The 14,761-nt window shown below is 42.3% G+C and overlaps 3 protein-coding genes across 4 annotated transcripts in view; all 3 read left to right on the plus strand.

Annotated features, from left to right (window-relative positions):
- Positions 1 to 14,761, plus strand: part of LOC309619735 (uncharacterized protein) — a 329,240-nt gene that overhangs the window by 99,449 nt on the left and 215,030 nt on the right. The window lies entirely within an intron of this gene.
- LOC309619502 (uncharacterized protein) overlaps positions 1 to 14,761 on the plus strand; it is a gene marked incomplete at its 5' end in the record, with an annotated part of 101,607 nt that overhangs the window by 59,107 nt on the left and 27,739 nt on the right. The window contains one exon of the mRNA XM_082374693.1: positions 2,122 to 2,457. Coding sequence (XP_082230819.1) covers positions 2,122 to 2,457 — 336 coding nt within the window. The remainder of the gene's footprint in view (positions 1 to 2,121; positions 2,458 to 14,761) is intronic.
- ZNF596 (zinc finger protein 596) overlaps positions 1 to 14,761 on the plus strand; it is a 292,573-nt gene that overhangs the window by 55,654 nt on the left and 222,158 nt on the right. The window lies entirely within an intron of this gene.

The raw sequence follows: 14,761 nt of genomic DNA on the forward strand, positions 1-14,761 counted from the left end.
GGGTAATTTGTGAAAGAATGTTGATTATAAACATATTCTTAGGAAGAGGACTTGAACCACTGCAGATAAAGGTTTCAGTTTTACATAATTACTGGGCTCTGCCACCATAACAAACCCTGTTCTACAGTAGGGTATGTATCAATTAATTGAATGTAGATTATATCATCATTTAGTTTGAAGACATTTTGTAAAGTAAGCCGTATTTCCCTTGTCCTTTCATACTGGGAGAAATCTGTAATAGACAGAAACCAACCAGGATGACTCCAGTCTGAACTCAGATCACGTGGGACTTTAATCGTTGAACAAACAGACCATTAATAGCAGTTATACCATTGAAATGTCCTGATCCAGCATGAAGGTCATAAACCGTATTGTCGATATGAACTCTAGAATACGATTACACTGTCATCCCTAGTGTAACTTGTTCCGTTGATCCGTATTTTATTTTTTTTTTAATTTATTTATTTATTTATTTTTGGCTGTGTTGTGTCTTCGTTTCTGTGCGAGGGCTTTCTCCAGTTGCGGCGAGCGGGGGCCACTCTTCATCGCGGTGCGCGGGCCTCTCACTGTTGCGGCCTTTCCCGTTGCGAAGCACAGGCTCCAGACGCGCAGGCTCAGTAGTTGTGGCGCACGGGCTTCGCAGCATGTGGGATCTTCCCAGACCAGGGCTCGAACCCATGTCCCTTGCATTGGCAGGCGGATTCTTAACCACTGCGCCACCAGGGAAGCCCTGATCCGTATTTTAGAACAACAGGTGATAAAGCATTTTGACTAGCTGGTCTAAATTTTAATGACTCAGAGGTGGTTTTATTCTCCAAAACATAGATGGCACACGGGCTCAAGGTGCACTGGCTTCAGTAGTTGTGGCATGGAGGCTCAGTAGTTGTGGCCCACTGGCTTAGTTGCTCCGTGGCACGTGGGATCTTCCCGGACCAGGGATCAAACCCATGTCCCCTACATTGGCAGGCAAATTCTTAACCACTGGGTCACCAGGGAAGTCCCAGAATTGCAGTCGCCCTTTTAATATACCTTAAGCCCAAAGAATCCATGGAAAATTGTTACAGAAAATAAGACAATAAAATATTGTAAGGACTGTAAGAGAAGCATATAGTACACTGTTCATATAGACACATTCCCAAGCAGTTACAAAGTATATTAAAAGGGAGGCTGCAATTTTAAAAGAATAAAATAAAATATACCCACAAACTCCCAATTTTTCCTGAAAAGTTGTAATCTGAAACTCTATTGTAGGAAGCAGAAGATTCCAGGAGACATTCTACAAATGAAGGAATTGTAACATTCTCTAAACCCTGGGGGTGGATAAGGAATTCTGGAAGGAAGGTATCCTCACCCAAGGAGAGCAGGTTCCTATAGTTCTCTAACATCACATCCCGGTACAATTCCCATTGATCTTGGCTCAGGCATTCCCACTCCTCTTGAGAGAAATCTATGGCCACATCCTGGAATGTCACCTGTCCCTGAAATTAAAAGAGAACTGGTTTTAATTTAGAAGAGTGTCTTGAATTATCCACACACACACACACACACACACACACACATATATATATATATATATATATTTTTTTTTTCCACAAAGTAACATTCTCTACCTTATTTCCAACTACAAGAAAAGAGTATGGCATGTGATCACAAAACCAGTATAGAGACTATACTTATCTGGAAAAGAAATGATAAAATAATGGTTTCAACACAGGCATATGCATTTTTGAGTGTTTTATTTATATCAAACTGGATAAAATGTGTGTATTTCTCAGACAGAAAAGACATGTCCAGGTAGAAATGTACCTTTCAACTATTCATGGGTACACAAGTACACTGGGGAGATTGTAAAAGTGCAGATTCTGATTCAGTAGCTCTGGTGGGCCTGAATTCCATTTTTTTAACAAGCTCATTTTTAACTAGTGATGCCACAGTCTCTGATTCGTTAACCACAATTGTGAATAGTAGAGAGATAATAAGGAAAGGTAAAAATTCATATTTAACTTTGAACATAAAGTGTTTTATGGATTTTACACGTTTAATAGAATAGTAAGCACAGCAACAACAATCATTTGTGAATATTTACCGTAGACTGTGTATCTTTCTAACTTTTTTGTGTAGGATTCCAGGAAAAAGGCCTGGGCTGCGGCCACAGTGGGCGTGGCCCCCAGGCGGGGCCGCCCCTCCAGGACCCCCGACGGGGCCCTGCGCTCCTGGCGGCTCCTCCCCCGGCGCCCCCCTCCCTCCCGGAAGGCCTTGGGGCAGAGCGGTCCCGCCCCCTGCGCCCAGAACGGAGACCGTGTTTCCGCAGAGCTGCAACTCCCGGCTCGGGGTCTCTTCCCTCCGCCGTCACTGAACTGCCCCGGAGCCCGAGGGGAGGGCGGCCTCACTGAGGCTGCTGGCTCTGGAGGGGCCCCAGCGGCCGAAGCCGCGACAGTCGTGGGGACGGTGGGCCGGGTAAGTGGGCGCCGACCCTCCGCCTGGTCCGGTGCCCGGGCGTCAGCGCAAGACCAGCCTCTGAGGGACAGGGGTTCGCTGCCACCCGCCGCTGCTGTGCAGGAAGAGCGGCCCCCAGCGTCTGGTCCCGGGGAACTTCGGTCCCTCCTCTCGCCCCTGCCCTCGGCCTGGCTCGCGAGGCCTGGTGGGCGTGGGGAGTGGGTCGGCCTGAGCGTCCTGAGGGGAAACGGGGCAAGGGAGGCGCAGGGTCCAGTTGGAGCGTCAGCGCCCCTCCTCCCGACTGCGGGGAAAGCGGCTGAAAACTCCTCCCGAGGCGCGCAGGCCCCTTATTCAGCCGAGTCCCTCTGCGCTCCTTCCTCCCTGAGCTAAAGTACCGGGGGGAGGGGACAGGGCAGGGGACTGGCGCAGGTAATGGGGAACATCAAAAGGTGATTGTTAACTAAGGAAAACCAGCTCCCCCAAGGTGAGGAATGCAGCGCTTTTCTTTGTATGGGAAGATGCTAGATTCTGGGCTCACTGAAGTCCTTCCTTTGATATGCACCTCAGCTCTCCGGGGCCAGCACTCTGTATTTGCATATCCTGAGTGCCCCAGGGCCCACCGGCTCACATTGGAGGGCTGCAAGTGCTGATGACTGTGACTTCCTTTGTTTACTGATATGGCAAGAAATATTCCATTTCTCACAGGCTTGAGGGGCAGACAGTGAAAAAGAGTAGGAGAATCTCACTCAGCATGTACTTCGGTTTATTTATTTATTTATATATATATATATATATATATATATATAATATTTATATTTAACTGTGCTAATAGAGGTTCTCAAGTCCAATCAACTTGTACTACTGCCCTCTATGTATTAATTTCATCAATATCATAAGATAATGCCTATAGAATTGACTTAATCCATTTAAACAGGATAATGATTTTTAAAGGAAACATAATAGAAATATAACAACAAAATCCTTACCAATAAAGGCTGGGTCTGGAACAACCTAAATAAATGTTCCATTGTTAAAATATTGAAAGATGTATTCAATACAAATATCAACAAAAATGAAAAATAATAAGGGCAGCGGAATGCTGAAATGTTCTATCTTTATCATTAAAGTGGCAGAAAATCATTTATTAGTATGCACTGGGGGCAGAGGATGCCTGATTTTATATCTTTGTCATATTTGTGCAGTTGTTTGAACAAGTAACTTAAAGACAAAATGGAAAAACAAGGAGGTTTGTGCCTGAGATCATGTTGATGTGAAACCAGGGATGGCCACCTTGTGCCAGGTGAGTGAAGTTTACCTGGCCAGGTAGACCGCAGAGCTCCTGAGAAGCCAGGTTTGGAATTCTTCTGCTGGGTGCCCCTTAGGTTCTGTGACTTGATTGACTGTGAGTCATGTTGGGGGAAAGACCTGATCACAGGAAATGGATGGAAATAGAGTGATCTGGGGAGCAGCTAACAACATTCATCACAGCTCATGGCCTGATTGAATTTTAAAGAACCAGGAAAACAAATGCTTCTTATGGAATCAGAGAATGTGAGGGCTGGACAATCCCAGAAAATGAGAAACACCCCATCCCATTTTCCAGATGAGAAAACAGAGGCCCAGCAAGGTGAAATCCCTCACCCAAGTTGCACCCATCTCTTCTCCCCACTACATGCTTCATGAAAGCAGGACTCTTCCTGTCTTGAACACTGCTGAACGCCAAACAGGGCCAGGCATCTAGCAGCTGCTCCAAAAATTTTAGTTGACTGTATGAACAATGCTATTTCGTTCTTTCTCTTATTCAGGATTGTGCCAAGAAATCATCAGGTTGCAATGTAATTCGATAAATGTAAATATTAATTGAGTTTTGTTGTGATGAGGGCTTAGGCTTTGAAGGTAACAGACTTGGTTCGGATCCTGGTTCTGCCACTCAATAGCTGGTTGGCTTTGGGAAAATTACTAAACCTCTCTGAGCTTATTTCCTCTGTAAAAGTGGGGATAAAACTATCTGAGCCAGCAGAGCACCTGCATCAGAGATGTGCACTAAGTATTGGTCTTTCTCACTCTCCCACTCCTTCTCTCTGTTCTTCCCAGAGAAGATGTACAGAAGGATATAGTACTTTTTTAAAAAAAATTAATTAATTAATTAATTTTTGGCTGCATTTGGGTCTTTGTTGCTGCACGCAGGCTTTCTCTAGTTGCAGCGAGCGGGGGCTACTCGTTGTTGCAGTGTGCGGGCTTCTCATTGCGGTGGCTTCTCTTGTTGCACTTGTTGTGGAGCACCGGCTCTAGGCGCGCGGGCTTCAGTAGTTGTGGCACACAGGCTCAGCAGTTGTGGCGCATGGGTTTAGCTGCTCTGCTGCATGTGGGATCTTCCCGGACCAGGGCTTGAACCCATGTCCCCTGCATTGGCAGGCAGATTCTTAACCCCTGTGCCACCAGGGAAGTCCGATATAGTACTTTTTAAAAGGGGGTTTTAATTTATTTCAGATAATATACATTTTTCTTGTAGAAAAAATTATTCCACTATAGAAACATAAACACACAAAACCACTAGAAATGCAATATTCTATGGGTTAGATGTTATCAGTCACATTTTATAAGTAATTGGGCAAATGCCAAAGCACTAGGTACTGGGGAGTAAGAAGACTCAAATCTGGGGTGCCCCACCCCAGTTTCAAGAGCAGGGTGTGTTTTTCAAATCCATGTTTCATCTGGTCTTTGTTTCTCATCCATCCTCTGTGTCTGCCTTTCTCAGGAAGGCTCAGATCCTCGGCTTTCACACCCTGCCGGCTGGCTGTGCCCCAGCTCTCGGCCTGGAGCCTCTGCGTGCCTGGGTGTGCCTGCTCCCCCTGTGCCTCACCAGCTTGGCCAGGGAGCTGCTGTATCGTGCACTGCTTGCTGTACCTAGAGTACCTGGACCCTTCTGGTACATGAAGTGCACCCTCCTCACCACGTGTGCAGCCCATCCCCTTGCCTTATATCCTGCCTCTAAGCCAGGCTTGGGGGTGACTCCAGTGTGCATTCAGCTGTGTGAGGTGCTGGGATCAAAGTGAAGTTCCCAACTTTTGAAGTTGCAGGCTTGAGGGGCAGACAGTGACTTAAAGTCGGGTCACCTGACTTAAAGGGGGGACTGATTGATTTAAAGCCAAGGCAGCCGACTTAAAGCCTGCGTCCCTCAGCTGCAGGACGAGACCAACTTTGGCGGTGCACAGGTTCGCTCCAAGCCAGCACTGCTGTTCAGGAAGAGCTTCCAGCAGCGCCTTAGTGCAGGGGGATCTGGTCCGTGGTCTTGCCCCTGCCCTCAGAGGGGGGCCACCTGCTCTTCTGGAGAATCAGGGAGGGGGAAGTGCAGAGTCTCAGCTGGAGTTGCGGCACCCCTTGTCTGATGGCAAGGAAGCGGGGGGCGGGGCTGTGTGGTGTCCTGGGGCTGGACTCAGCAGGTGGGACTCAGCCTCTCAGCCTCCTAACCTCCACCCACACACCCTACAATAGTTTCCAATAATATTTAATTGCGCCTACTTGGTTTGTGTGTCCCTTAACTTCTTATCGTGAATGTAGATGATTTTATTACTGTTTTCTTTCATCCTTCCTACTAGCTGTGTACATGGTTGATTTACTACCTTTACTGAATATTTTCCTTTACCAATGAGGTTTTTCCTTTAGTAAGTTTGCTTTCATCATTTTTATGTTTCAGTTGTGGCCTTTTCTTTTTCACTTAGAAAAGCCCCTTTAAGATTTCTCATAAAGCTGGTTTGGCAATGCTGAACTCTTTTAGTTTTGCTTCTCTGTAAAACCTTAGATCTCTCCATCAAATCTGAAGGAGAACCTTGCTGGGTAGAGTATTTTTGGTTATAGGATTTTCCCTTTCATGACTTTGAATATACCATGCCACTCCCTTCTGGCATGCAGAGTTTATCCTGAAAAGTCAGCTGATAACTTTATGCAAGTTCCCATGTTTGTAACTTGTGGCTTTTCCTTTGCTCCTTTTAATAGTATCTTTTTATCTTTATTTTTTTGCCATTTTAATTACAGTGAGTCTTGGTGTGGTCCTCTTTGGGTTGATCTTGTTTTGGCCTTACTGTGTTTACGGGACTTGTATGTCTGTTTTCTTTCCCAGGTTAGGGAAGTTTTCCGCTTTTATGTCTTCAGGTATGTTCTACACCCCTTTCTCTTTCCTTTTTCCTTCTGGGACCAGTATAATGCAAATGTTAGTACACTTGATGTTGTTTCACAGGTCTGTTCAACTTTCCTCATTTCATTTTATTCTGTTGTTTTACTGTTCATCTTCAGTGATGGCCAGTACTCTGTCCTTTAGTTTTCTGATTCATTCCTCTGTATCATTTAGTCTACAGTAGTTTCCTTTTAGTGTATTTTTCATCTCAGTTATTGTATTCCTCATCTTTGTTTGGTTGTTCTTTAGTCTAACTCTTTTTAAAAAAACTTCTAACTTCTTGCTCTGGTTGTCCATTCTTCTCCTGAGTTCTTTGATTATCTTTACAGTCATTACCTTGAACTCTTTCCTGAGTAGATTGGCTATCTCCACTTCACTTAGATCTTCTTCTGGGTTCTTACCTGTTCCTTCATTTGGATCGTGCATCTGTGTCACCTCATTTTTCTTAACTTGCTGTTTCTATTGCTATGTATGTAGTAGGTTCGTTACATTTCCTGACCTTGGGGAAGTGGCCTTTTGTAGGAGATGTCCTGTGGGTCCCAGCAACCCCCTGTCCCCTGGTCACTAGAACTGTATGTTCAAGGTGTACCCCCTATGTGGGCTGCTTGGGCTCTTCTGCTGTGGCGGGCTGACTACTGTGGGTGGTCTGGTAGGCTTGGCTGCCCCCAGACTGCTTGTCTGCCAGGCTCTGCCTTGTATGGAGGCTGTCTGTGCTGCTTGGTGAGACTAAATCATAAGGCAGCTGGCTGCACAGCTCTGGGGGACACCAAATCTGGTGCTGGTTCACTTATGGGTAGAATTGCAGTCCAGGTGATAATCAGGCCTAGTGCCCAGTCACTGGTCCTGGGGCTATGCTAGCTACTGGGAGGAAGAGACAGGTCCTGAGTTCTGGCTGCAGGGCCCAGGAGCCACAGAGTTGGTGTTGGATCACTGTTCCTGACGCAGCTCTCTGCAGGGCCGGGGGTATCCCTAATCTTGTGTTGGCATTCTGATGGGCAGGGTCAGGACCCAGCTGAGTCCATGGCTGCTTCTGGCCTGCAAGTGAGTGTTCTGGTCACACAGGCTGCTGGGCTGTGGTATTCCTGGAGCTGGCGTGTGCCTGTTGGTGTATGAGGCTGATCCCACTGCTAGAGCAGGTTTGCTGTTGGGCAGGTCCAAGCTCCATCCAGTCCCTGTGCAGTTACCACCTGCCGACGGTGAGGCTGACTCCAAGGCCAGAGCAGGCTCACGTGTCGGAGGGGCCGGGGACTCTGGGGCTGGTGCCTGTGCACTGAGGTGTGGAGGCTGGTCCTGGGGCTTTTGGTGGCTGAGCCCATGTCCAGGGGCAGCTGTGCACTGAGAGGGTCTGAAGGCACCTGTTGGCTGGTGGGTGGGGCTGTGCCCCTGCTCAGTTAGTTGCTTGGCCTGCGGCATCCTAGTACTTGTGCCTATAGTCTGGTGGAAATGGGTGGGGCTCGGTCCTGAGGCTGATAAGCTAGAGGGAGGATTCTGAAATTATGCTTGCTGGTACCAGTGTCCACGAGGTAGAAGGAGCTCCTCGAATGGCTGCTGCCAGTGTCTGTGTCCCGAGGGTGTGCTGTAGTTGCCTCTTGCCTCTCTGGGAGACTCTCCAAGATCAGGAGGTAGGTGTGACCCAGGATCCTTTCAAGTGACTGCTTCTGTTCTGATTCTCAGATCATGTGGGATTTTGTGAGCATCCTTTAAGAGTGGAATGTCTATTTCCCACAACCCTCTGGCTCTCTGGAAAATAAGCACTACTGGTCTTCAAAGCCCAACTTTCTAGGGACTCTTCTTCCCAGCACAGGATCCCTGGGCTTGGGAGCCTGATGTTGGGTTCATACTCCTTGCTACCTGGGAGCACCTCTGAAATTGTAATTATTCTCCCATTTGTGGGCCACCCACCTGGTGGTATGGGTCTTGACTATATTGAGATTTTGCCCTTCCTTCCTGTCTTGTCGTGGTGTCTTCCTTATGTCTTTAGCTGTGAAAGATCTTTTATCGTAGGTCCCGGCCTTTTTCATCAATTGCTATTCTGTAAACAGTTGTGACTTTGGTGTGCCCATGAGAGGCATCAAGCTCTGGGTCTTTCTATGCTACCATCTTGGACAGTCTCTCCACTTCATTCTTAAATCATATTATTTAATTTTTCTTAGTATCTTATTTGATTTGTGACAGTTTGAAATTTATTATCACTCATGTTTACTTCGCCTGTTTTGAAAAATTGAATAGTGCATTCATTCATTTTGAAATGAAGGTAGTGACCTGTGAATTTCCATACATCAAAAATCAAGGATATGACGAAAGCCTTTTCTACCTGTGTTACCCTCAAACTCTGCACCCAACCCCAGCCTGGGGATTAACCTCTTGCACCCCTCCTGCTCACCTTCTGTTTTTGGACCGTTAACCATCATTGCATCTGTATGTGTGTTGACAAAGTGAACTCTAGTCTTTCCAGTTTTTGAGTTTTGTTTTTTGGTTTAGGGAATAGTCCTACTATGAATGTACATTTACTGGTCTGTTGAAGTTCATATATAAACCTGTCAAGCACATTACCAGAATTGGAATTGCTTGTATATACACTTTGATAAATTTTAGAGACGATGGTAGAACAGAAGTACATTGTATTTCAAATCCCACAATATTCTCACACCATGAAAACCCTTCCCTTTTTAATATATTTGTGTATAGTTTATCTTTAGGCCCATTCCTATATTTCCCGGAGATGGGTAAGTGTTATGTTTCTTGCTAAAACATTTACTATATTGTTCAAAGTCAGGCGTTTAGTGGTTTTAGCATGATCATATATCCGTGAACTCGCAAATACAGGATCTTCTCTCACACTGTCTTTTACTTCCTGCTCTTTTATATTGCCCTTCTAATTCTCAGTCCTGGTTTTTCCTTATGTTCTTCATCAACCTCGATAGGTTATACTATTTTCTCCCTTATTCAAGACCAATAGGATAGGATAGAACACCCAGAAATAAACCCTGATATATGGCCAAATGATTTTTGACAAGTTGCCAAGACTTTTCAAAGTAGAAAGGATAGTATTTTCAGCAAATGGTGCTGAGAAATCTTGTTGCCAACATGCAAAAGAAGGAAGATGGACCCTTACCTAACTTCATCTGCAAAAATTAATGAAAATGTATCAAGAAACTAAATATAAGACCTTATAAAATAAAAAGTCTTAGAAGAAGACACAGAACAAGAGCTTCATGACATTGGATTTGGCAGTGTTTTCCTCAATATGAAATGAAGGAACAACAAAGGCACAGCTAACAAAAAATAATTTGCAGTACATAATTTTAAAAAAATGTGTATCAAAGAAATGTAAACAGAATAAAATGGCAACCCACAAGATGGGAGAAAATATTTGAAAGCCATATATCTGACAAGAGATTTCTATTGAGAATATACAGAGAACTCCTACAACTCAACAAAAAGCAAACACCCTGATTCAAAAATGGATAAAAGACTTGAATAGATGGTTCTTCAAAAAGATGTACAAATGACTAAGCACTTGAAAAGATGCTCCATATCACTAAATGCATGTTTATATGTTTGTGTGCATGCATACACACACAAGCACACACACATACACAAGCAGAAAACAAGTATCAGTGAGGATGTGAGGGAGTTGGAACCATTGTGCTATGTCAGTGGGAATGTAGAATGATACAGCTGCTCTGCAAAAGAGTATGGCAGTTTTTCAGATATTGAAAAATAGAATTACTACATGATCCAGGAATTTTACTGTGAGGTATACGCGGAGGAATTGAAATCAGGGTCTTAAAGAAATATTTGTACTCCAATGTTTATAGCAGTAATAATCACAGTAGCTGAAATATGAAAGCAACCTAAGTGTTCATCCACTAGTTCCTGGATAAGCAAAGTGTGGTATACCCATATAATACAATATTATTCAGTGTTAAGAAGGAAAAGATCTAGGAATATGCTACAACATGGATGAACCTTGAGGAAATTTAGCTACCAAAAATGCAATTTTTGTGACGTTTAGTGAGTCATAGCAATACAACTACTTATTTTAATTATATGGGGTACTTAGTGTAGTCAAAACCATAGAAATTGGGAGGGTAATGATGCTTTTCAGGTGGTTATGGAACAAAAAGGAAAGTTATGTTTAAAGGATATAGAGTTACAGTTTTAAAAGATAGAAAAGAATTAGATAAATGATGATGTTGGTTGCCCAATAATATGAATGTATTTAATATCACTGAACCGTGCACTTTATAATAATTAACATGTTATATTTTATGTTATTTGATTTTACAACATAAAAAATTGGGAAAGAATGTAATATCAGGAAAGGGAGTGGACCTGGGATAGAGCAGAGAGTAATCAGAAGGGTGAGACACTGCATGTGTTGAAGAAGAAGAGCTGAGAGTCTTCACTGGCCAGAAGAGACTTTATAAAAAAAAAAATTACTCTGAGGGAGTATTAAATAGATATCTATGGGTGTACTGCTATCTCCCATGGGTTATCTTAAAGAGTCTTTAATAAAGTCCATAAGGCTTGCTGAGGCTTTTTTAAAAACTAGATTCCCTATGAGATAATTAGAGGGTGGTACTTAAGTCTATGTCTAGGTTGACAGATTTTGCAGGGAAGACGAAATTGAGAACAGTGGAGGTCCTGAGAGTGTAAGTACATGGAAATTAGAAAAAAAATAATAAAGGGAATTAGGAAAACTTTGGACTTCAAAGGTCATGGATTACTGAGTCAGACCTGAGAGTTCTAAGGAGTTATATACGCAGTAGATATTTGGATTACTTGTTGATAAAGATAAGTGGAAAAACTAGAGTTGTTTCCAAGTGTAGGTAAGATATAATGAGAGGATGGAGGTGGAAAGTAGGGAGGCCCAGAGAAAAGTGGGAAGGTCATATGGGGCCAAGATGGTGGTAATATCCAGCAGAACAGATGGTAGGGCAGACTATTGATTCATCTTTTTTATTTTGGTTCCCCACCTCATCCTTAATAATTCTTTGGGAATATTTCATTGCTCTGTGATGCAGGTACAAAACTGTAGTGAGGAGCCTACACCCTCAGTGTCCAGCTGTCTGAGTTCTCAGTGTGCTTCAAATGATGGAGAACTATTGCTTCTTTATGAGAAGAGTTAGTACCTCGTAGCTAAGCTTAAGCTGGAGCTTATGCAATATTGATTCTCTTTTATATGTACTGTTGGAATGGAGGTTCCTCCTCCTCTTTTCTTGACCATTATGAAATGAATCTATATTTATCAATATTTGGGTATATCAGATAAATACATTAAGTAAAGGAATCCTATATATTGCTCCCTGCATAGTTTGCCTCTTTCTTGTTTCTCTTTTACCTTTACTAAATTAGCACAGGGAGAGACCTTGAAATGTTCTAATCAGGAGAGATTAGAACATCATATTTCTAGAGAGGTTGGTTGGACAGAGCAGGGGTCCCAGTGAGAATCAAAGCTTCTGTTTCTACTTGGAAGTGTACCTGTATAGGGTAGATGGCTCCAGGAAACCTCCTAGAATATTCCAATGTCCCTGCAGGAGATCATTAAGAGAGGCAGAATCTGGTACCAGATCAGTGTACTATGACATGTTTGTCCGTCATCTGATGTGAGATTCTCAGAGCCAATCCCATATGGTAGGGCTGACTGCAGAGTGATGCAGAACCCATGAAAGCCTTTGACTGCATGTTAAAGATGAAGCTCTGATTTCAGGGAGAATTTTCTTACCTGACTGAATGTCATCCTTCTGTGGGTATGAGATTCTGTGCTTTTCCTCTGTTGATGACCACTGACTGAAAATCATTAGAGGATCATGTCTAGACAGCATTCTTTATTTAATTTCTTAAAGAAGAAAACATAGAAAACATTTTTATCCACTTTCAAATTGAGGATCAAGGGGAATGACATCAGTGAAAATATCAGAGTAGGGAGCTCTGGCTTGTGTCCATCCCCAGAAACACTGACATAGGTGGTAAAACTGGTCAAAATGATCTTATCAACACATGTAAGTTTTCTTTTCTTTTCACCATGTAGATTTATCTTTCATTGAAACTTTACTTACTACAGGATGTGGAGAATAAAGAAGGAAGTAGAAACTGTGTTTCCTGATGACAGAATCACTAAGTCACATTAGCTCTTCTGAGCTATGTCTTACTCACCATGACCATAATTTAAAAAAAAAAAGAAACACAACACTTTTTTTTTTTTGTAAGTCAGTTCTGACATTTCATAGTTAAAGACAAGGTAAGAGATACAAACTTAGATTTACCAGAATTGAGTATAATTTAGATTGTACCTGTGTTAAATATATGAGCATGACCTGCTATAAAACTTCATTATACTTATTGCCACAACTGACAAATTCCCTTTCTCCACTCCTGATAAGTTGCATGTAAGGAATGCATAGGTCACTAACCCCAGCTGGTCACAGGTAAACTCTGCCACATGGATTACTGCATGTTTTCCTGATGAAAGACCCTGCATTCTCAAGTATCATGCCTGCAGAGTATCTGGGCTCTTCTTTTTTCTGGATAAAGGTTAGATAATCACCTAAATTTATGAGAAATATATAAATTGTATTTGCATATTCTTCAGGTTTTTATTTATCCATTCTCTTTCAAGTCCTAAGTGCAAATATTAAAGTGATTTCCAAGAGGGTGGTAAGTAAGACAGCTACGTTTATGCTCCAAAATTAGCAATAAATCATAATACAATTGTAAATGCATTATTATGTGATTAATATGTAGATACTTATATAAATGCAATTTTAGTAATGCTTTGTGGAGAGCTTCAGAATCTAGGTGTTAAAAATAAAAGGAGTTCTTGAAACAATCAGGGAATTATAGAGAAGGCTTTGTGTCTACAATTATCAATCTGAAATAATGCATTTTCTCAGAAATAAACTAGGCATAAAATTGTAGGAAACAGCTACATGAAATGAAACAGCATGTGAGATGGCCATACAAGAAAAAGAATATTCTCAGCGAATAATGAACATTGTGGAGTTCAGCAAAAGGGTAATACAGATTCAGAGAGTAAACCTTTGGAGAGCCTAATTATGAGTTCCTCATATTTCATCTTTGGAGAGATGGTAGTCATTTGAAGTATGATGTTATAAGGTGGTGTTAACATACTTAAATACTTTCCTTTAGAAATGACCACTTAGAACCAGAATAAATGAAAGAGAACACAAAATTATGTTTTTGTTGATTTTTAAAGACTTCAGGTGAGTGTTGATAATTTAAAAATACATGATGTCTTGAGTAAAGTTGCCTGGAATTTGAGATCTGTAAAAAAGCATTTCTGTTCTGTAATGCTAGGATGCTAATTGGACATTTTTGCAAGAAAGAGATTTCAGGATGCAAATCTTGTGTCTCTAAGGTGGGAAGTCAGTTCATGGTGGAACATTCTATTAAACTTGTGTGAGTGGGGAAATATTTCTTTGGAAGGAAGAGGTCACGAATCCGTTTTTAATAAAGTTAGTGGCTTATAGTATACCGAACGAGCAAAATGGCTATTTCTGAACTTTAAGAAAAAAATAATATAGTTTTTCTGCATTTATATTTTGAAGCTGATGTAAAATATCAAAAATTCTTTACTTTGAAAAACAATGTAATCAATTTGACATAATTTATATATTGAACCTGTGGTACACACACACAATAAAACTTACATTAAAAATCTTTTTTGCATTTAAAAAATATTTTCAAGTGTAGTTGATTTACAATGTTGTGGTTTTTTTTAATACATGTTTATTGAAATATAATTGCTTTATAACATTGTGTTAGTTTCTGCTTTACAACAAAGTGAATCAGCTACATGTATACATATATTCCCCGTATCCCCCCCGCTTGAGCCTCCCTCCCACCCTCCCTATCACACCCCTCTAGGGGGACACAAAGCACCGAGCTGATCTCCCTGTGCTATGCAGCTGCTTCCCACTAGCTAGCTATTTTACATTTGGTAGTGTATATATGTCAGTACTACTCTCTCACTACGTCCCTGTCTCCCCTTACCCCTCTGTGTCCTTAAGTCTGTTCTCTACATCTGTGTCTTTATTCCTGCCCTGTCACTAGGTTCGCCAGTACCATTTTTCTAGATTCCATATATGTGTCTTAGCATATATGCCCAGTAGTGGGATTGCTGGG

Source organism: Balaenoptera borealis (genome assembly GCF_965194805.1).
Source record: "Balaenoptera borealis genome assembly, chromosome: 21".
NCBI lineage: Eukaryota > Metazoa > Chordata > Mammalia > Artiodactyla > Balaenopteridae > Balaenoptera > Balaenoptera borealis.